The sequence below is a fragment of the Lutra lutra genome, chromosome 13 (genome assembly GCF_902655055.1).
Source record: "Lutra lutra chromosome 13, mLutLut1.2, whole genome shotgun sequence".
In the NCBI taxonomy this organism is placed as follows: Eukaryota; Metazoa; Chordata; class Mammalia; order Carnivora; family Mustelidae; genus Lutra; species Lutra lutra.
In genome coordinates, this window is record NC_062290.1 from 64,421,489 (window position 1) to 64,445,314 (window position 23,826).

At 37.1% G+C, this 23,826-nt stretch overlaps 1 protein-coding gene across 1 annotated transcript in view; it reads right to left on the reverse strand.

The window, feature by feature from the left end:
• Positions 1–23,826, reverse strand: part of TEX10 (testis expressed 10) — a 63,726-nt gene that overhangs the window by 8,173 nt on the left and 31,727 nt on the right. Inside the window, 6 exon segments of the mRNA XM_047699052.1 lie at positions 1,474–1,554; positions 13,735–13,868; positions 15,529–15,538; positions 15,540–15,618; positions 20,246–20,423; positions 21,855–22,030. Of these exon segments, the coding sequence (XP_047555008.1) occupies positions 1,474–1,554; positions 13,735–13,868; positions 15,529–15,538; positions 15,540–15,618; positions 20,246–20,423; positions 21,855–22,030 (658 nt within the window).

A 23,826-nucleotide genomic window follows, 5' to 3' on the forward strand; every position in this document is an offset into this window, starting at 1 on the left:
CCGCCATACCTTAAAGTCCTGTTTTCCCTTGAGTTCAATTACTGTATTAAATAACTTTGAAAGCATGCCAACTCAAGAAATACTAACCTAATCCACTGTCTCCCTTCCATGACAAAGTCTACTAAAATCTTCAAGACATTACAATTTCTGATGGTCAGAAATGCCATCATTTGAAAGGATTATCTCATGCACCCTCCAAAAACTCTTGATACCAACAATCACATTCACGTGATCTTTATTAGATTCTTCAGACTAGAAAACTCTAATATCTGGCACCACCCCTACCCCAGGTAATTAGATGTACAAACCAGAGTTCATTTTACAATTAGCGTTACCCTGCCCTTTCATTTAGCTACTCATTCAGACATGACTAAGTAAAACACCCCGGAGTAAGACATCACTATACTGAACACTTGACTGATTCACTGCCCCAAAACCTCGATAAGGGACATCGTGGTATATGTATTCATCTGGACTCTACTGTAAACTTTCATTAAGGTGTACTCTAACTTATAATTGTTATATACGCGTGGTTTAAATCTCCTGGAAACTATTGTTGAGTCATCATGAAAGTCTACAGGCTCTGATCAGGCTGTCTGAATATAGTGGCCAAGACTGACAATCGTGTTGATCTTTTAACTAGAATAATGAATGTAGTCAAAGAAAGACATAAATATCTGGAGGGGAGATGAAAAGACACAACAGATAAAGACTGGAAGTTCGATAGCAGAAAGAAAAGTACTGGGAATTCAAAATAGTATTCTTCCAGCTTAAGGGAAGTTAACATTTTAAAGGAGAATAGGGGGTTGGAATGTGCCTATAAAATTACCCGAACAAGTAAGAGGGCCTAGAAGGTAAAATGTGGGAGCCATCCCTTGCACTATTATAATAATTATAATAAAAATTATAATAAGCCAAAGATCCAAGTATAAATGTTGGAGGAAGTTAAAAAGCAAAACCCAGACATACCCAATGGGAATAAGGAACACCAACTGCCCAGAAGACAAAATAATCTCAAGGCTGAGCTTACTGCTTCTAGTGACCAAGCCCTGAGCAAACTGTTAGGTTACATCCCTACTTTAGAACCCAAATCCTTAAGGTATAGGTTAGACCCCAGTCTGGATGCTGGATTCCCAATACACCAATACCAAGTACATGTTAATTAAAGCATTACAAGTCAGAAGAATCTGAGGTATAATTTTAGAGCTCTTCACTGCAGATGCAGAAAGTAAGGTACTGGAAAAGGGGGAATTTCCCAAGGTCACAGAATTAATTAGTAACAGCTAGGGAAAACATCAAGATTTCCCAGTTCTTATCAACATTATGCTAAAAGGCCATGGAATTATTAAGCTTAGAATTCTGGACAATCATTCTTTCCTCACCTATGGCAAACCCACTATTAATCAAGGATTCTCTAGATTCTCTTTGCTTTTTTGAGTAGCAAAACAAAAAACAAAATTTAAGTATATTTACCAAATGCTTACTGATGGCACTCTGCAGGATGTCAAAGCTCTGGCTTCGGGCAGGAATAACCAATAAACTGTGACAAACTGTCTGTCAGAAAAGGAAAAAACCAGTAACTAAATTGGGACATTTTACATCAGAAACAAGCTCTACAATTTTTATTTTAACCTACTTGCCCTATCATGTAACAGGAAACTTATCAAAAAATTACTCTGGGGGTGCCTGGGTGGCTCAGTCGTTAAGCGTCTGCCTTCGGCTCAGGTCATGATTCCAGGGTCCTGGGATAGAGTCCCACATCGGGCTCCCTGCTCAGAGGGAAGTCTGCTTCTCCCTCTCCCACTCCCCCTGCTTGTGTTCCCTCTCTCGCTGTCTATGTCAATTAAATAAATAAAATCTTTAAAAAAAAATTACTCTGAAGATGCAAATGTCAAAAGTAAAACAACTAAATCTCATATATGTGCTAATTTTCCAAACAGTTCATTAATTAAACATTTACTGGACACTGAGCTAGTCCTATCAGGTGCCAGGCACAGGAATAAAAGACCAAGAAACTCCTCTCATAGCCCTGAAATAAGTAGCTTCAATCCATCAAATTAGAGACTATATTTCTACTAACAAACGCTACAACAAAAAGATCTGAATGATGTGAATGAAGGGATGAAAAAAGCCATTTTTCCATTTCAATTTCCCATTTCCATATCCCTACAGAAAAACACGATCTAGAAACTACCAATATCCTGTTCAAATTAATTACAATGCTGCCTCCTATTCCCCAAAGGTAAAAAAGGAAGAGACCAGTCCACAGAAAAAGAAAATATAAGGAAAGTGGGGAGTCAAATCCTTCATATTTTTACAAGTTCTCAAGGAAACAAGAGGAGGGAAGGACATCAAGTCCTTCAGAGACATCATTATACAATTCCAGAGCTGATGGAATGCAGTGCCAAAGTGAAATATGTGAAAGAATCACATGCAAAACCAACAACAAGACTGGTGGAAATAAGAATATCACTCTAGAGCACTGGGTGTTGTGTAAGACTGATGAATCACATACCTGTACCCCTGAAACAAAACATTATATGTTAATTTAAAAAATAAAATTAAAGAGTATCATTCTAGCAAAAAGATAGTCAAACTAAATTCAAGGGTACTGTCAATCAACCCTGAAAAATCAACAGCTCCATGCATTATTTTTCTATAAAACCTCCTATAAATTAATAGCACCCACAGCTTTCACAGGCAGTTTTTATTTTCTTTTATGCTTTTAAGTAACAATGTAAACAACATATTTCTAAGGCCATTGTCCTATTTCACAACAAGCCATGAATATTTTCATTAATAAAGGATAAATCACATCTGAAAAGTCCCATTTGCTATTAAATGTCCATTTAATCCTTTCCTTTCCACCACCTCTTCCCTCCTGCAACAATTTCACTCAAAAGCCATTAGGTGGGGCCGCATCAGATAAACATCAGCACCGAAGTAGGCTGGAGAGCAGCAATGACCCACGGAAGGCCATTCATGAAAAAACAGAGACAGACTGTCCCCAGTGTGGGAGTTCAAATGGGGTCAGAAAGATGCCTACATGGGACAAAGGTGGCACCAAAAAGAGATTAATTATAGACAAAGAAACTGATCAAGTAAATTATATTAAGTATAACAGAAGCCAGGGTTCTCACCTTCAGAAAAGAAAGGCACAAAGAAAAGAAGACAACTAGAATGAACCCTGTGGTGTTAAATTGCTGATTTCTGTCCATGACAGTTTGGGAGCACCAAGGTCCAATAGCAATGACCACATCGAAAGTCCTGAAGTTAGTTTCAAAATACCATTCTTCATTTAAAGGAAAACTGGGCTTCTTAAAAAAATACCTGACTGCAAGGTTGGGACAGGGAAAATAAAATACGAATCTGGAACAATCTGTGGAACAAGAAAGTAAGGAAGAACTAAGAATGAGCACATGTCAAAAGAACAAAGAAGCCACTAAATTTTATAGTGACTCACTGAGTAAAACAGGAAACCATATAAACACAAATTAATAAATGAAGACTAATAAAAAAATGTCTGGAATATTAATAGTTTCCAAGTATCTCCTCATGAATTATTAATTACAAAGGAGAAAAAGTAAATAGTGGAGAAATGGGCAGACAGCACTTAATCAAGTGATCAAAGCGAGTATATATGTAATGGGACAAATTTAAACGTTGCACCACCAGACAAGATGCAATCAGAAAACCTTCATTTTTGTCATATTCCTACCAAATTTATATAGCCTGAATCTAACCATGGGGGAACATAAACCCAAATGGGATGAAAATTTTACAAAATAACTGTCCCAATGTTCTTCAAAGTGTCAAGGTCAACAAAAGACAAGGAAACACTGAGGCACTACACCAAATTGAAGGAGATTAAAAACCGTGATTACAACTAAATGCTACAAATAATTTGGGGTGTTTTCTTTTGCTATAAAGAACATTACTGAGGGGCACCTGGCTTATTCAGTCAGCAGAGTATGTGACTCTTGATCTCAGGGTCATGAGTTCAAGTCCCAAACTAGGCAGAGAGCTTACTTTAAAACAAACAAACAAACAATTACTGGGACAACTGGCAAACATGACTGAGGTTTGAGGATTAAATGACAATAACATACCAATCTTAATTTCCTAATTTTGAGGACCAGATTGTGGTTATATAATGGAATGCTTTATGAGATATACAAGCCAAAGTATGGGCTATGGGCATTATGTCAGTCTATGAAAAATAAGAAGTTCTTTGGGGGAGCCTGCGTGGCTCAGTCAGTTAAGGGTCATGGTCCCAGGATCCTGGGATTGAGCCTCACGTCGGGCTCCCAACTCAGAGGGGAGCCTGCTTCTCCCTCTCCAGCCCTTGTGCTCTCTCTCTCTCTATCCCTACCTCTCTTTCTCTCTCAGATAAATAAAATCTTAAAAAAAAAAAAAAGAAAAAGTTCTTTGTACTGTAGTTGTAATTTTTCTCTAAGTTTGAATTTGTTTCAAGATAAAGGCAAATAAATATTAACATAAATACATGTACATGCACACTCACCAACATAAACATATACAGTCCTCATGTTTGCACATTACTGTTAACAGAAACCTACATGTATCAGAACTCTGACTTTATACTGCAGAGTTCCAGAACAAGCATGATAATCTGGTCCAATGTGGAAATTAAGGGGTTTTTTTTTTTTTTTTTTGGAAAAATATACAAATAAAGAACTTCTTATTCTTTTTTCTTTTTTAAAGATCTTATTATTTGACAGAGAGAGTTCACAAGTAGGCAGAGAGGCAGGCAGAGAGAGAGGAGGAGGCAGGCACCCTGCCGAGCAGAGGGCCTGATATGGGCCTCAATCCTAAGACCCTGAGATCATGACCTGAGCCGAAGGCAGAGGCTTAACCCATTGAGCCACCCAGGCGCCCATGAACTTCTTTTTCTTAAGGAGGTTTTATATATTTAATTTCTAAGTGGAAATATTTTTCTACCTAATTTCACCAGAATATATACAGAAATGGCATGTTCCTAACACTTCTTCGTCATTTTTTTTTTTAATTTATTTGACACAGAGAGAAAGTGAGATCAGAAGTAGCCAGAGTGGCAGGCAAAGGGAGAGGGAGAAGCAGACTCCCTGCTGAGCAGGGAGTCCAACTCGGGGCTCAATCCCAGGACCCTGAGATCATGACCTGAGCCGAGGGCAGATGCTCATCCCACTGAGCCACCCAGGCGCCCTCAAAATCAGTCTTACAAGACAGTCAAAAGGTTGGCAGGATTTTCTGTCCTCCACTACACACCATTTGACGAAGCCAAACTCTTATCCTCTTGCTGAGAGAGAGCTCTAGTATCCTGATATATTGCTAAAAACAAAGCTGTGCATGTGCAAGGTGAAATTCTACAAGGCCAAAGAATAAACAGGAGTTATGAGCAAAACAATTCCCAAAGCTCAAAGACAGCAGAGAGATGTTTAAGCTCTAACCAACCAAAACAGAGTCTTCACAGAAGACTAGGTTTATTCAGATGGCGCTCAGAATGTGAACACTAATAGTAGCAATAAATTAGCACAATGGCAGGGTTGGTAAGTTTTTTCTGTAAAGGGCCAAATAGCAGATATTTTAGGCTTCTCAGGGCTCACACATATTCTGTCATATTCTTGTGGGGATTTTTTGTTTTAACAGTTGTTAAAAAAAAAAAGTAAACACCACTCTTAGTTTCAGGGTGCTACAAAAACAGGGCCCAACTGGTTTCGGTCTAAAGCTGTAATTTATTGATCCTTGACTTAGTAAAGGCTACTTGTTCTAATAAACCACCCTGACAAAACTTAAAAACAAGTCTCAAAAGGATGAAGCTGATACTCCAGTAACTTGACTGCCTCCCAGAACAAAACAAAACACTCCAACATGTCTAACACATACAATCTCCACTGTCCAACATGCACTCAAAAACTAATAAGCATGACAAGGAGCTTGAAAATATGCTACGTAACCAGGAGAAAAAAAAAACAATCAATACAAATGACACGAGAGAATTAGCAGGTAAGAACTTTAAAACAATTATTATTACATATTTTAGATACAGAAGAAGCGTGTGCCTGGCTCAGCTGGTAGAGCATGTGACTCTTGATCTTGGGGTTGTGGGTTCGAGCCCCATGTTGGGTATGGAGAGTACTTAAAGAAAAAAAAAGAACTTGTTAAAGAAAAAAGCAGAGATAAAAAAAAATACATTATCTAAAATTTAAAATTCACTTGCTGGTCTCTGTTCATAAATGACATGACTGTCTATGTAGAAAATCTTAAACGACTGACAAAAAAAAATTCCTGGAATAATGGTGAGTGCTGTAAAGTGTGTAAGCCTGATGATTCACACGCCTGTACCCCTGGGGCAAATAATACATTATATTTTAATGAAAATAATATTTAAAAAATAAGTTCCTGGAATAAGTAATTATAGCGAGGTTACAGGATACAATGTGAATATATAAAAACTTTCCAAATAGCAATGAAAAAAACCAGCAATGAACAAACAGAATTTGAAATTAAGTTTATATAGCACCCCAAAAAACAGAAATACATAGAAATAAACCTAACAAAATATGTACAAGATGTGTATGAGGAAAACTACAAAATTCTGATGAATGAAATCGAAGAATTAAAGAAATGGAGGTATTTCATGTTCATAGGATAGAAATACTCAATCATGATGTCAGTTCTTCCCAACTTCATCTACAGATTTAATGCAAATCCAATCAAAATTCCAGTAAATCATTTGTGGATATCAACAAATTGATTCTAGAAGTTTATTTAGATAGGCAAAAACCCAGAACAGTATTGAAGGAAAAAAACAAAGTTAAAGGATTGACACTACCCAACTTCATGATCACTATAAAGCTATAGTAATCAAGATACGACAGTACTGGTGAAAGAACAAAGAGATTAATGGAACAGAATAGAGAACCCAGCAATAGACAGACCCATAGAGTCAAGGGATCTTTGACAATGAAGCAAAGATAGACTTTTCAACAATCCATATGTAAATTAATCTGGACTTTGCACAAAAACTAACTCAGAATGGATAACAGACCTAAATGTAAAATGCAAAATACAAAACTATAACTGACTTAGACGATAACATAGGAGGAAAAATCTAAATGACCTTAAGCATGGTGATGACTTTTTAGATACAACACCAAAGGCACAATGCAGGAAAGAAATAAATGATAAGCTGGTCTTCATTAAAATTAAAAAATTCTGCTCTGCAAAAGATAATGTCAACAGTATGAACAGACAAGCCACAGACTGGGAGAATACCTTTGCAAAAGACATATAACCAAGTATTGTTACCTAAAATATTCAAAGAACACTTAAAACTTAACAAGAAAACAACCCAGTTAAAATAATTGTAAATAAATATAAATAAAATAATATGGGCCAAAGACCATAACAGATATTTCACCAAAGACGTATGCAAATAAATCTAAAAAGATGCTCCACATCGTATGTTATCAGGGAAATCAAAAATTAATTATGAGAAGCTACACATCTATTAGAATGACCAAAATCCAAACACTGACACCAAATGCTGGCAAGGATCTGGAGCAACAGAAACTCATTCACTGCTGATAAGATTGCAAAACAGCACAACCACTTTGGAACACAGTGTGGTGTTTCTTACAAAATTAAACACACTCTTACCATATGATCCAGCAACCGTTTTCTTGGTATTAACCCAAAGGAGTTGAAAACATGTCTAAATAAAACCTACACATGGATGTTTGTAAGCTTATACAGCTTTATTCATAATTACCAGAATTTGGAAACAAAACAGATGTTCTTCATTCCGTGAACAGATAAACTGGTATATCAATACGTTATTATTCAGCACTAAAAGAAATGAGCTATGAAGCCATGAAAAACATGGAGGAATCTTAAAGAATATTACTAAGTGAAAGTAACATTCTAAAGAGGCTATATCTGTACACTTCCAATATAAGACATTCTGGAAAAGGCAAAACTGTAGACGGGGAAAAAATAGAACATTAGTGGTGTCAGGGGTTGGGAAGCATAGAGGATGAGCAGGCAGAGCACAGAGGATTTTGGGGCAAAAGACACTCTGTAAGAGATTAATAGATAATGTGGCATTACACACTTGTCCAGATCTATAAAATGTGTAATACCAAGAGTGAACCATAATGTAAACTGTGGACTTCGAGTAATTACATCAATATAAAATCATTAATTATAACAATGTAGCACTCTGGTGGGGGATGTTGATAATGGAGGCTATGCATGTGGAGAAGGAAGGACTGTATAAGGGAAATACCTGTTCATTTTTCTGTGAACTTAGATTTGCTCTAAAAAAAAAAAAAAAAAAAAAAAAACTTAAATCTTTGGTTGGATTTAAGACCAGATCAGATAATGCAAAAGATCAGGGAACTTAAAGACACAGCTTACTTTCTGAAGAGACATGGGAAAAGGTGTTAAAATGTCTCAAGGACTACAGGAAAATATCAAGAATCTTACATACATGTAACTGGAGTCCAAAGAAGGGGACCCAGAACATTTTTTTGAAGGAATGACTGACATTTTTCCCAACACAGTAAATTCTAAGCCTAAGAAAGGAAACATTCAGGGGCGCCTGGGTGGCTCAGTGGGTTAAGCCGCTGCCTTCGGCTCTGGTCATGATCTCAGGGTTCTGGGATCGAGTCCCGCATCGGGCTCTCTGATCGGCGGGGAACCTGCTTTCCTCTCTCCCTCTCTCTCTCTGCCTGCCTTTCTGTCTGCTTGTGACCTCTCTCTGTCAAATAAATAAATAAAATCTCAAAAAAAAAAAAAGAAAGAAACATTCAGCAAACATGAAGTATTAAAAAAAAAAAAAAAAAAATGGACGCCGGGTGCCTTAGTCAGTTAAGTGTATGCCTTCTGCTTGTGTCATCATCCCAGAATCCTGGGATTGAGCCCGAATCGGGCTCCTTACTCAGCAGGGAGTCTGCTTCTCCCTCTGCCTACTGCTCCTCCTACTTATGGGCATTATCTCTGACAAATAAATTAATAAAATCTTACATAAATAAACAATGCCAAGGCATAAATACAATCAAACTGCTGAGAAAGTGATAAAATGATTATCTTGAAATCATGTAGGAAGAAAAAACATGTAGAGAAAAAAGACATCACATACAGAAAAAACAACATTGGAATGACCTTATAAAATATTATTACACATTATATCATAATATGAAGTAGTACAGTACAGTTTGAAGGTAGGTTGTCTAAGTTAAAAACCAAACACCTAAAAACATAAAACAAAGAGGCACAGCTATATGCCATGGTGGAGATAAATGGAATGCTAAAAATACTCAACTATGAAAGCAATGAATCATGATATCTTACTACAACAGTATACCACACAGCAATGAAAACAATGAACTGCTTACACATTAAGTAACTTTAAATTTTTTTAAATTTATTTAAATTCAGTTAATTAACACATAGTGTTTTATTAGTTTCAGAGGTAGAGTTCAGTGATTCATCAGTCTTATATAACACCCAGACCCCATTACATCACATGCCTTAACAACATACGTAACTTCCAAGAGTATACTGAATAAAAAGCAAATTACTGAAAATATTGCACTTTTAAAAAAGTTTAATACAATGTAAATCTAAACATTATAGTTTGGGGGCACCTGGGTGGCTCAGTGAGTTAAAGCCTCTGCCTTCGGCTCAGGTCATGATCCAGGGTCCTGGGATCGAGCCCCGCATCGGGCTCTCTGCTCGCGGGAAGCCTGCCTCCTCCTCCTCCTCTCTCTCTCTGCCTACTTGTGATCTCTGTCTGTCAAATAAATAAATAAATAAAATCTTAAAAAAAAAAAAAAATTATAGTTTGGAGTTATGCGCTAATATAGTAAAACTAAAAGGAAGAAGAGTGTGATAAAATTAAAACACTGTTAACTCTGAACGGAAAGGAGAAACACACACAAGGGTTTCAAAAATAAAAATGTTCAGGGGCCGCCTGCGTGGGTCACTTGGTCAAGTGTCTTAACTTGATTCAGCTCAGATGGTGATCTCACAGGTCATGGAGCAAGCCCCATGTGGGGCTCCATACTCAGTGAGGAGTCTGCTTAGAATCCTCTCCCTCTGCCCCTCCCCCTATTCTCTCTCTAAAATAAAAAAATATTAAAAATAAAAATGTTCTATTTCTTAAACTGGATTTATGTTTTATTATTATTATTATTCAGGGCTTATCCATGTTAAAAAAACATTCTTTTACAATCATCCAATATTTGTAAATGACAATATTAACCTTAAAACCGTTCACTGGCTCTGGAATAGACGATTCCATTACAAAAGGTACCTCTGTACAGAGATTTCTGTTTCCTTTGTGATCCTTCCCTGTTAACTACAGTTTCCATCATTAACAGGAAGGTCACATAATTCTTCCTTCAGTGCTCGGAAGGAATAATCACAAAAATACTAAATGAAAATGCAAGGTCCAGATCAGTGGATAAAGTATGTTATTTTCTATAAAGAAACAAAAATAATATATTTAAGTCACTTGTGAAGACAGAAAGATATCTGAAAGAATGTATTTAGAAACTGGGAAGAAAAAAATGGGTGGCTGAGGGGGAAATGACAAAAATACTTTTTTTTTTAAATTATCTTCCATTCTGAATTAAATTTTGTGAATAATACTACTTTTAAAAAAAGTCTGATTTAGGGGTGCCTGGGTGGCTCAGTGGGTTAAAGCCTCTGCCTTAGGCTCAGGTCATGATCTCAGGGTCCTGGGATCAAGCCCCACATTAGGGTCCCTGATCAGCAGGAGTCTACTTCTCCCTCTCTCCCTGCCTCTCCGCCTACTCATGCACTCTCTCACTCGCTCTCTTGTAAAAAGAAAATATATTTCTTTAAGATTTTATTTATTTGCAAGAGAGAGAGATAGCGGCGAAGCATGAGAGGGGAGATGGTCAGAGGGAGAAGCAGACTCCCCACTGATCTGGGAGCCCAATGCGGACTCTCCCCGGAATCATGACCCAAGCTGAAGGCAGTTGCTTAACTGACTGAGCACCCAGGCGCCCCAGAAAATGTGGTTTTAAGAAAAAACACTATTGTTGGCAAGCCCAAACCCACCAATCCAGTATTCAAGGCCTTAACCTCAGGAGACCTGTTTTAGCTCTCTTCATTTACCATGGGTAGATAAAAGTTTCAGATGCGAAACCAATTCATATTTCTTTTCACTATTTAAAATCTATTTGTTGTTGTTGTTTAGATTTATTTATTTGACAGTGAGAGGAGAGAGAGAAGGAACACAAGCAGAGGGAGGAGGATAGGGAGAGAAGCAGGCTCCCCACTGAGCACGGAGCCTGATACAGGGCTCGATCTTGATCAACCTTGGAATCATGACCTGAGCCAAAGGCAGACGCTTAAGGACTGAGGCACCCAGGCGCCCCTAAATCCAGTTATTTTTTAAAAACCTACATATAAACACAGTGCCAGGCACTATGGCAATAAAGAGAAGATAATATAACTGGCATACTTAAGTATTATGATCAGAGTCTACCTATAAAGGTACAGTCCTAACAGATAGGAAAAACATTAAGGATATACAGAAAAGAATGAAAGAAGTAAATAATAGATCAGTTTGAATAAATTCAAATGGTCTACCACAAAGCTTGAATCTGGAGACCACCCTATTGAGAACAATAACAAAGAGATTTAAAACAAAATAACAGGTTTAAAAAAAAAACAAAGCCCTTGGAGTACCAGTCATAAACTACAAGAAAAAATTATAGTCAGTGTCCTCACCAGAAGCCTTCTGAATTAAAGAAAATTAGCCAGCAGAGAACATAACATCAGAATTTGCATAAAAGATTCGAAACCAAAATTACTTGAGATGACATAAGTACATTCCTACTGAGTAAGCATTTTCATGGAGGAAAAGAAACTGAAGAAATAAATAATAGAAATTAATTATTATAGAAATGTCTTAAAGAATCAAATCCTTAGCATCAATGTTTATTATTTTGCATTTTTGCACATGCATAAATATGTTTTTGCATATTTAGTTTACATATTTTAACATGAATGACAATTTGGCTTATTAGGGTAAAAGTTCAGCCTAATAATCCCAATTTAAAACATATAATTACCTAGAATTAGGCTTGGTTTTTTTTTTAAGATTTTATTTATTTATTTGACAGAGAGCAATCACAAGTAGGCAGAGAGGCAGGCAGAGAGAGAGGAGGAAGCAGGCTCCCTGCCGAGCAGAGAGCCTGATGCAGGACTCGATCCCAGGACCCTGGGATCATGACCTGAGCCAAAGGCAGAGGCTTTAACCCACTGAGCCACCCAGGCACCCCCAGACTTGTTATTTTAATTTGATTTTTACTATAAGCAATACCAAAACTTAGTTACTAAGATTTATCATAATTTACATTTATTATATATATTTAACATTTGTGAAAGTTTGTCAGAAAACTGAACTACTTGGCAATTAGTGACTATACTTAAAAGTTACTTTAATGGTTTAAAATTTTAACTGAGGGGCGCCTGGGTGGCTCAGTGGGTAAGCCTCTGCCTTTGGCTCAGGTCATGATCTCAGGATCCTGGGGATTGAGCCCCACATCAGGCTCTCTGCTCAGCTAGGAGCCTGCTTCCCCCCTCTCTCTCTGCCTGCCTCTCTGCCTACTTGTGATCTCTGTCTGTCAAATAAAAATAAAATCTTTTTAAAATAATAAATAAAATAAAATTTTAACTGAGTAGTTTGTAAAAGGAATAAAATATAACCAGAGTCCCATTTTTATTTTTTATTTATTTTCTTTAAAGATTTTATTTATTTATTTAACAGACAGGTATCACAAGTAGGCAGAGAGGCAGGAGGGCAGAGTTGGGGCGGGGGGAGCAGACTTCTGCGGAGCAGAGAGGCCCAATGTGGGGCTCAATACCAGGACCCTGAGATCATGACCTGAGCCGAAGGCAGAGGCTTAACCCACTGAGCCACCAAGGTGCCCCTGGAGTCCCATTTTTAAAGATGGCTTAAATTCATTCTATTTATCTTAAAAATAAGTTTTATAGGTTGAACTTAATGGAAGTGAGGGTTTTAAATTAACATTAACGAACTATGTACTAATTCTCAAAACCAAAGGAACTGCAGAATAATCTTTCTGTTTTAAAAAACGCTACTTTTTAGGAAACCAAATCCAAATAGCCTAATTCATCCTTCAACACCTGAGTCAAATTCTCCCTTTTCCAAAGAACCATCTATCGTATTCTGTACTAGTTAAAAGAAAATAAATTGTCTCTACCATTCAAATCACTAAATTTATTCTATTCTAGTAGTGCAACCTGTAATGAACACTCCTCTTTTTAGAACACAATCTCCTATCCAAGATCATAAGCACTCTCAGAACATGAGTCATGTCTTATACTACTCTTTATCTCTAAGAGTATCTCCTATAAGGCGATCCTAATATATCCTAACGACTGGTGGTTGATTAACAGAATTTTAATAATCATGAGTTCCTCTTTAAATGCACTATTACCGGGCGCCTGGGTGGCTCAGTGGGTTGAGCCGCTGCCTTTGGCTCAGGTCATGATCTCAGGGTCCTGGGATTGAGCCCCGCATCGGGCTCCTCTGCTCAGCAGGGAGCCTGCTTCCCTCTCTCTCTCTATCTCTCTCTCTGCCTGCCTCTCTGTCTGCTTGTGATCTCTCTCTCTCAAATAAATAAATAAAATCTTTAAAATAAATAAATAAATAAATAAATGCACTATTACCTCTGTTACATCCCAATGATGTAAAAATTGATCCAAGTCAGTAAGGTAAAGAAGCACAGGGGAAAGCTGTGTCTGGATGACATGAGGAACTCCTCGAAGGCTCTGAAGCCAAGTCAACTCCTCTTTCGAAAACCCTAATTTGGGTATAAAGAAAGACAATTTAAAAAATAAATCACAAATCAAAATGACATTCTTCTTTTTTTTAACAGACATGACATGTACCTTCAAGTTCTTCTTCAAGCTTTTTTAAAATTTCTTCACTTCATATATTTTAAAGAATTGGTAGCAATGGAGGCGGTAAAATTCATATAATTATGTACACAAAGAATGTGATCTGACCCCATGTATGATACAGCAAGAAACAAGTTATACTCCTTCTATTTGGAACTTCACCAATTTTTACTTTTTAAAAAAGTGAAAGGCATATTGCTTTCCCTCTAATGGTAGGTTTAAAATACCAATCAATTAAGTAAAATGATATATGATTTCACATATATATCATCTCTTCTGTTTCTTATATAATAGCCCTTCAAATGTTTTAAAACTACTCTAGCCCTCCTAAACCTTTCTGGATTTTACATGTGTGTTCCTTTAACTACACCTTATACAACAAAATTTGATTCTCTTACCACCCCTATTTACCCCTGGTCTAACCTACATAGACAACCTGACAGTGTCTCCTGAAAAACAAGTGCTCAGAACGATCAGAATACCAGCAGTGTGGTCCGATTCGATGTTCAGATCACTATATTTCCAGAACACAGCCTGAAGACTCCTCATGTAGTTTGATGGCCACATCACACTATTGACTCCCAGTGAGCTTTCCAAAACCACTAAACCTTCTGACTGGTAATACTATTAAAACATAAAGTCCATGCTCGCATCTCAATGTGCACATCCAGAATACCAAATAAACACATTTATCTTGTATGCAGTATTTATCTCGCTGGATTTAGCTCATTATCAGCACTTGTCAAGTTCTTTTCGGAGTCTGACTTAACCTATCTATTAAGTCTCCTAACTTCAAGTCTTCAGAAAATGTCAATAATCTCATCATTCAAATATAAAACAGAAATGCTGAAATCGTACAATCATTTAAAACAACAGCAATACTTATACATCTAGCTTACAACATTTCTAGACTCATCTTACTAATTTTGCTTTGAGAACAATGGAATGTAGAAATGGCTAATTGAAACTTGATTTACATTCGTATCTAGTTGAACATTTTAAACATGTTTAAGATGGATATTTGTTCATCAATTTTTTAAAGTATGCAGTGGGGGTTTGCATACGGCTATCTGAAAAAGAGTCAAGTAGGGGCTCCTGGGTGGCTCAGTCAGTTAAGTGTCTGCCTTTGGCTCAGGTCATGATCCCAGGGTCCTGCTCAGCAGAGCCTGTTCCCCCTCTCCCTCTGCCCCTCCCCCTACTTGTTCTCTCTCTCTCTCTCTCAAATAAAATCTTTAAAAAAAATTTTTTTTAAAGTCAAGTATATTCAATTCACTGTAAACCAAGACAATAAAGCTGAGAAATGAGAAAGAAAACTATAATCACAGGATATTCAAATAATCCCCAGAGTACTCCTACTCTGAGAGATTTAAACATAAATCATGTTTATCCCTGCCTCAAGAGCCTGACAATAGAGGAAGATTTCTACTTATTAGTCAATAAAATCATTTCAAGATAAAAAGATTATCATCTTCAAAACTTAAACCCAAACCACTAAGACAGCAAATCTTTGAATTTTCATGCTAGGTTTTGCTTTTCCTTAATTTGGCAGGTGAATGTCTTTACCTGTAAGTGTTTGAAAATAAGAAGCTGAAATAGTCCACGTCACTCATCAACCAGTCTTTAACAGAATACTTCCATCCAGAAAACGATGATCTATAATAAACAATGGGAGAATTATTACCAGAAGTGACCAAGTTGAAGACTCTAGAAAAAGAGCACAGTATATAACAATTTTTCTTTATTGAAAATAAATCTGCATTAATAACTTAAAAACCTGTAGTATATATTCACTTTATATGTAAGGGCTCAAGTATCATAATATGGAAAATTTAACTTCTAAACATATTTATGTTTATGTAAAGTTTCATGAAAAAGCATAGTTGGTCCATACATACAGTGTAACCTAGAAAATTTCCAAACCACTTGAAAATCAGACTCTACGGAGCCAAAATGAAGTTTTGCTTTTCAGTAGTTGGTATAGCTGCTACTTTTTTATAAATTCTTACCTTGCTTACTCAAATGAGTTAAGTTTAAACAAGCTCCAGCTTTCTACCTAAAAAACTATCTTGATTAGGTAAAAAATATTCCTTGTAAAGCCACTCTACAATAATTATGTGTTCCTATATTTTGCAAAGCTGTAACTGGGCCTACTTCATAATAGTGCAGCTCAAGTACTGACTGTAGGGGACATAGAAAATAGCTAAATGTCAAGCAGCTTCTCATTAAATGAGGATTATCTGATTCCTGCTATGCGGTCAGTTTCCAGTGATTCCTTTAAAACTCTCTTCAAGTCAAGTCTTAGAAAATGACAGCGAATTTCAGCCTTAGATATGTCAAGAAAAAGGGGTGGGGGTACGATGAGAATGATCAGATCCAACAAGCTGAGGCTACAAATTTTATCACAGCTCATCAAACAAATATCTGACAAAATTAGGAGTTTCTAAATTCAACTAGAAACAATTTTTTTAAACTATTCAAACAGTTGTGTTTATATTTATTAATATTTCTTTAAATTTGGGGAGTTAAAATGATGGAAATACCTTGGGTATTTTTTCCACAATTAGCAAAGGACTATGGACGGAATATTAAAAGGTTAGAGGTTACAAGAAAGTCAGAAATACACATTGTAAAGTAGTACAAAATGGTAGTTAGCAAACTAATATGCTTTTGAACCCAGTGAAAACAGCAATCAACTGTGCCACCCAGTGGCTAAAAGAGGTAGCAAAACCACTGACGGGTCCACTTTGAACAAATGATAAGCAACATATCTAATGTCCTTAAAATTATGCCCATATGTACTGTCCAAGCCAGAATACTTCTGAGAATAAGATGAGACAAAAGAAGTAAAGTGAATCTGTTCCTGGCAGAGCAGGTCATATATAATATATTGCTTAAAACTCAGCCAAATTTCTTAGTCCAAAATTTCTCCCTCGTCAAGATTTTTATATAACAATGCAGACTACTTTTCCACATTTGTGTCTTATGTGCCCCAATCTAGCTGTAAATAAACTAGGGGCAGAAAAGGTAAGGAATGAGCAAAAGCAAGTGGAAAAATACAATTAGAATGCCAAGGGGTGGGGTGCGAGTCAACCCTAAAAAACTAAGTGGGCAATAAAAAAGGTAGGGGCACAGCAATTCTATACTTTTCCAAAAGTTAAAATGAACAGTTCTCACTTGATGGGTTTTTCACAAATGGCACAAACTAATATTCTTCCCTCTGATAAAGACAAACAGGGCAATCAGAACTACAAAACCTAAATTAAACCTGATCTCACGATCCAATTAATGTGACAGAAAAAAATCAGAATTAAAGGAATATTTCAGGAAAATTACCTGGGAACAGTGTGCAAAATAGATGGGATATTATATATTAGAAGATTATAAAAAACAGCTGGCTAGTTTACAGTCACAGTCAAGGAGAGGAAGGGATATTTTGAAGAGAAAAACCAGAAAAGAAATAACCCAGGTATGTCTGAAGGAAACATCGTTAAATTCTGAATCTAGGAATTGATACAATGATAATGTCACTGGCCCAAGAAGGTTGAGAAGTACTAATTTTGTGTTATTTTTTAAAAGAGAGATTAGTTTGAATGGAAACAATACACTATACAGACAGGTAAGTCTACCTAATAGACTTCACTAAAAAGCAAATTTAACTTGTTGGACTTCTGGCTACAGTAACAATCTGCTGTTAATGATTATAACCCCTGCTATTATTTGTGAATTATTTTCTCAACAGTTACCACAAATCTCCACAAGAAAAAAGTAAAAATTTGAAAATATCCTTGGCAAAAATTGTTAAGCAAAGTGAATCATAACTGATGTTGATAAAGACATAAATAGAGCTTTCAAGGAGAATTAGTTTCAACAAGTGTTCAAAAGGTTATTTAAAATCAATTTTAAAACAGATTCTTCACAAGTTATATCAAAGAAACAGAGTGCCCTCTACTGGAAGTTAATTAACACAAATCCATCTCAGAAACAAAAAAAAGAACATTTAATTTTTTAAAGGCCAACAAGGGGCGCCTGGGTGGCTCAGTGGGTTAAGCCGCTGCCTTCGGCTCAGGTCGTGATCTCAGAGTCCTGGGATCGAGCCCCGCATCGGGCTCTCTGCTCAGCAGGAAGCCTGCTTCCTCCTCTCTCTGCCTGCCTCTCTGCCTGCTTGTGATCTGTCAAATAAATAAATAAATAAAATCTTTAAAAAAAAAATAAAAATAAATAAATAAAAGGCCAAACAAATATTAATAATTGCTTACTAGACAAGGAGCTGCATTGTGTTCCCCCAAGAAAGAAAACTAATAAATGCTTTAAAATACTTAAAAATAAGACCAAGCTCTCTACTGCATGTGCACACAGAAATATAACACTGAATTTTCACATACAGACATGTTGCAGACAGCTCTCTTTTGCTAAAAGGAAAGGTTATCATCAGTTATGAATCACACTTTCGGTAACTAGATTCCAACATATGTCCATAATGGTAAGAAGAGAATGTCAAAGACGGTAAAGAAATTCTATTAATAAAGTGAGCCACTCCTACTTAACTGGGCTAGGGGATCTGTATGTACAGGAAACCACAAGATCTAAACTGTTTAGGTATAGCCTAGATTTCAATTTCCGCCTAAAACCGTACTAGACTGTCCATGAACCATATCAGTAATAATATTACTGAAAATATTATGCCTAGGGTGCCTGGGCGGTTCAGTTGGTTGTCTTCGGCTCAGGTCATGATCTTAGGATCCTGGGACTGAGCCCCCAGACTGGGCTCCCTGCTTCCCCCTCTTTCTCTGCCCCTCCCCCTGCTTGTGCTCTCTCTTTGCTCTCTCTCTCTCTCATGAATAAATAAAATCTTTAGGGATGCTTGGGGGCTCACTCGATTAAGTGTCTGCCTTTGGCCCAGGTCATTATCCCAGGGTCCTGGGATAGAGTCCCACATGGGGCTCACTGCTCAGCTGGGAGCCTGATTCTCCCTCTGCCTGTCACCCCCCTGCTTTGTGCTCTCTCTCTGATAAATATCTTTAAAATTTTTTAAAATATTTTTAAAATAAAAAAATAAAAATATTATGTCTAAAATACAAACATAAGTGTTTAAGGATACTTTGAACATCTGCAATATGAAACACTATTAATTGGTTATAAAACATTAAGAGTAGAGGTGCCTGGGTGGCTCCATCAGTTAAGCATCTGCCTTCCTCTCACATCATGATCCAGGGTCCTGAAATGGAGAACCCCTATCAGGCTCCCTGCTCAGTGGGGAGTCTGCTTCTACCTCTCCCTCTACCCCTCCCCCTGCTCTGTGCTCACTCTAATAATAAAATTTAAAAAAAAATTTTAAGAGTAAAATGATACAGTCACTGTGGAATACCACAGAGCAATTCCTCAAAAATTAAGAGAATTACCATGTGATCCAGCAAATCCACTTCTGGGTACATAGCCAAAAGAATTAAAAGCAAGGACTCGAACAGATATTTGTACATCAATGTTCAAAGCAGCATATTCACAATAGCCAAAAGATGGACAAAACCAAATGTCCATCAACAGATGGACAAAATGTAGTATATACCATTTAATGGAACATTAAGTCAGCTTTAAAGGAAATTCTGATACATGATACACATGGACGAACCTTGAAGAGTTATGATGAATGAAATACACAAGACACAAAAGGACAAATATTGTGTAATTCCACTTATATGAGGTACCTAGAATAATCAAAAGCATGAAGATAGAATAGTGGTTACTAAAGGGGTGAGGACAGGGGGAATGAGGAGTTATCATTGTTTAATGCATGCAGAGTTTCAGTTTGTAATGATAAATCGTTCTGGAGATGGACAGTGGTGCTAGTTGCACAACAATGTGTAAATATGATTTCAAGTGATTCCTTGTCTGAGTCCACAAACGTATGTTATTTCACCAGCTACATTAAATTTGTAGGTCCCTGAAAGGCCTGTATCACAATTCCACAAACACCGAAGGATTTAAGCACAGTACTCACCTGCCGCTGAACCCTTACTTCATGCTTTTGATAATTTCTAATCTGTATAAATCTATACATATGATTACACACCATTTCTATCCTATACAAATCACTAAAAACTTCAGTCTTACTTTAGTGAGCTTACTCTAGCAATAATAACAAGTTTTAATTGTTGCATTAAGAGCAAATGAAGTTAGTATCAGTATGTAACTTTAAAAGTGTTCTGTAGTTTACACATTGCCAGTAAAACACATGGGGAAAAAGGACTATACACTTCAAACATATCTCACTTGAGGACGCTACCTCATGTGCAGTATCCCAATAAGCATGGCAGCCAAGCTTGAACTGAGTCTTCCCATAATACAGCAACGACTTAATCGAGAAAGTAAATCAGCAGGCAGACTGGGTAGAACATATACAAGCTGGACCAAACGCTGCTGAGACTCTGCTGGGAGAACCACCACAGTGCCTTCTTGTGGATCTGGTGGGGTAGGTACACATATTAAATTCATAAAAGATGAATTTATAAAGATATAAAAGTTTACAGAGATTAAATCAATAGAGACTGATAACTGTGTTAAACTGAATTCCAATATATCAACTACATAAAAAGTTTTATCATAAAGTTCATGTTCAACTTAAACTATTTTCCTTAAGTAAAACCATTAACTATAATAATTCCATAATACCTGAGTGTCACGTTTGAAATAAGAAGTTTGATGGGGGAAAAAGGGATTAAACAGTAAAAAAACAGGTACTTTTGGGGTGCCTGGGTGGCTCAGTGGGTTAAGCCGCTGCCTTCGGCTCAGGTCCTGATCCCAGGGTCCTGGGATCGAGCCCCGCATCGGGCTCTCTGCTCGGCAGGGAGCCTGCTTCCCTTCCTCTCTCTTCTGCCTGCCTCTCTGCCTACTTGTGATCTCTGTCTGTCAAATAAATAAATAAAATCTTTAAAAAAAAAAAAAAAAACAAAAACAGGTACTTTTGCTCAACAGTGACAGTTACAATATCAACCCAATTTAAAGCAAAAGATACTACAAGCATTAAGCCTCCAACTCCGGTCATGATCCCAGATTCCTGGGATCAAGCCCCATATCTGGTACCCTGCTCAACAGGGTGCCTGGTTCCCTCTCCAACTCCCCTCTCTTGCTGTCAAATAAATAATAAAAATTTTAAAAACAAACAAACAAAAAAACAAAAAAACAATGAAATGTACATTGAAAAACAGCAAATTTTATGGCATGTGAACTACATCTCAATAATATAAAATATATACGTATATATCCTGGTATGATTTTATTGGTATTTTTGCTTAAAATGTGAAATAGTTTCAGAGATGAATAAAAAAATAAATGTGGAAGTCATACAAGATATCCATTATGATTAATCTGCTGCCAAAGCTTCAAAGGATTTTTTTAAAAATTCCTCATCAGTTCTGAATTTAAGAACAGCAAGCAGCTGAAAAGATAGTTTAAGAATCCAAGAATCATCTACAACCACTAAAACCTTCTAAAACTACCCTAATAAAATACTTGTTATTGAAAATGAGTTTATTATTTGAAATTTCATTTGTTTTGGCAATTTAACCATGGTATAACCAATTTATAATAAAGGAAAGGCGGGCGCCTGGGTGGCTCAGTGGGTTAAGCTGCTGCCTTCGGCTCGGGTCATGATCTCAGGGTCCTGGGATCGAGGCCCGCATCGGGCTCTCTGCTCAGCGGGGAGCCTGCTTCCCTCTCTCTCTCTCTCTCTGCCTGCCTCTCCGTCTACTTGTGATCTCTCTCTGTCAAATAAATAAATAAAATCTTTAAAAAAAAAAAAAAAAAAAAAAGGAAAGGCAAACCTAAAGTGTTCTCCTTAGAAATTTCCTGAATGAGGAGTAGATCAATGGCTACCCACACAGTTAAACTCTTACCATAGATTCGCAGAGCAGAAGCTTGTAAACTTTTTAGTAATTCTTTATTTGCTCGTGCTGCCGCAGTATGGATAATATCAATAAGCTGTGTTGAGAGCTCAGGATTTCGGGAACCAAGGTGAGCAAGCTGCAGTGGTAAGCCAGCCAGCCAGCGAGATAACACCTTACTACGGTATCTAATAAACCCCAAATAAGAACAAAATAAAGTGTAACTGCCAAACACAAGGGAAGTAAGTTTAAACTTAAAAAAATTTAACTGAATAGATACCACAAAGTAACAAATCATCTACCAAGAACTACCAATGTACTCATTTAAACTTTGAGAGCCTATAAGAATGGCAACTCATTTATTCAGCTACAGCATTTTCCAGGGTTTTACACACTAAATTTAAAAGCATCATGTAATCTGGAGCACTATCTAAATTGTACATTTATCTTAAAAAACACAGACACTACTACTCTTTGTACTATTTATCTGTTAGCTATTATACTGTATTAACACAATGCTGCAGTCCAATAAACGATGCTCCCAGAAACTAAAGGCTTTGAACCTCTTATTTTAGTTCTTCAGTACACAGGTGACCCTTGAACAACATGGATTTTGAAACTGCGTGGGCCCACTTATAATCAGTTGTTTGTTTGTTTTTCAATAAATATACTGGAAAATTTTTTGGAGAACTGCAACAATTTGAAAGCTTCACAAAGTGCATAGTCTAGAAATCCAAAAATACAGTATTCTTCTTAGAAGTTAGATGCAACTATAAGAATATATGTAACAGGGGTGCCTGCATGGCTCAGTGGGTTAGGCCACTGCCTTCAGCTCGGTTCATGATCTCAGGGTCCTGGATAGAGCCCCGCATCGGGGCTCTCTGCTCAGCAGGGAGCCTGCTTCCTCCTCTCTCTCTCTGCCTGCCTCTCTGCCTGCTTGTGATCTCTCTCTGTCAAATAAATAAATAAATCTTTAAAAAAAAAAAAAGAATCTATGTAACATAAAATATGTGTTTATCAACTGTATTGGAAAGGCTTCTAGTCAACCGTAGGCTATTAGTAGTTAAGTTTTGAGGGAATCAAAAGTTACACACAGATTTTTTGTGTCAGGGGGTGGAGGGGCATGGGGGAATGTATCAGGGACCCTAACCCCACAATGTTCAAGGGCCAACTACACTTGTACTTGGTAAAGCTCCAATGTCTCTTTACTCAGGGTAACAGCAATCACTTTTGCTGCACCGCAAAAGTTTAATGATTTAAGCATGACCTTTTGTTGTCACACAGATCTGAACTTAAGTCTGAGCTCTTTTCCCTAATTCTATGGACACTCACCAACTTGCTTACCCAAGCTTCAGTTTCCTCCTATAAAACAAAAGTAACAATACCTACACCTCATAGCAGGAGTATGAGATTTAGATAAATTATTGAAAAGCACCTGGTTTGTACTAAAGACTCAAATATGTTTCAACAAACTACCTATGTATGCTGAGGTAGCCCAACCCTCATCTTCTGCCTAAACATATCTTACTATCTGAAATTATATCTCAAACTCACATCAAAAAATTAGTTCCTGGGCACCTGGGTGGCTCAGTGGGTTAAGCCGCTGCCTTCGGCTCAGGTCATGATCTCAGGGTCCTGGATCGAGTCCCACATCGGGCTCTCTGCTCAGCAGGGAGCCTGCTTCCCTCTCTCTCTCTGCCTGCCTCTCTACTTGTGATCTCTGTCTGTCAATAAATAAATAAAATCTTAAAAAAAAAATTAGTTCCTTAGTTTTTTGTGTTGTCCATCTCACTTGATAGCACCAAACTCAGCCAGAAACATATTCTTATCTTCTACTGTCCTCATTCTTGTACCATATAACCCAACATGTAATTAAACACTAATGGTTCAATTTCCAAATTTTACAGAAAGCTAAAGGCAAGGCTGAGGTGCTATAGGTTATTCCAATTGTCCTTAAGCTGTAAGTGGACAAGTGGAAATACAA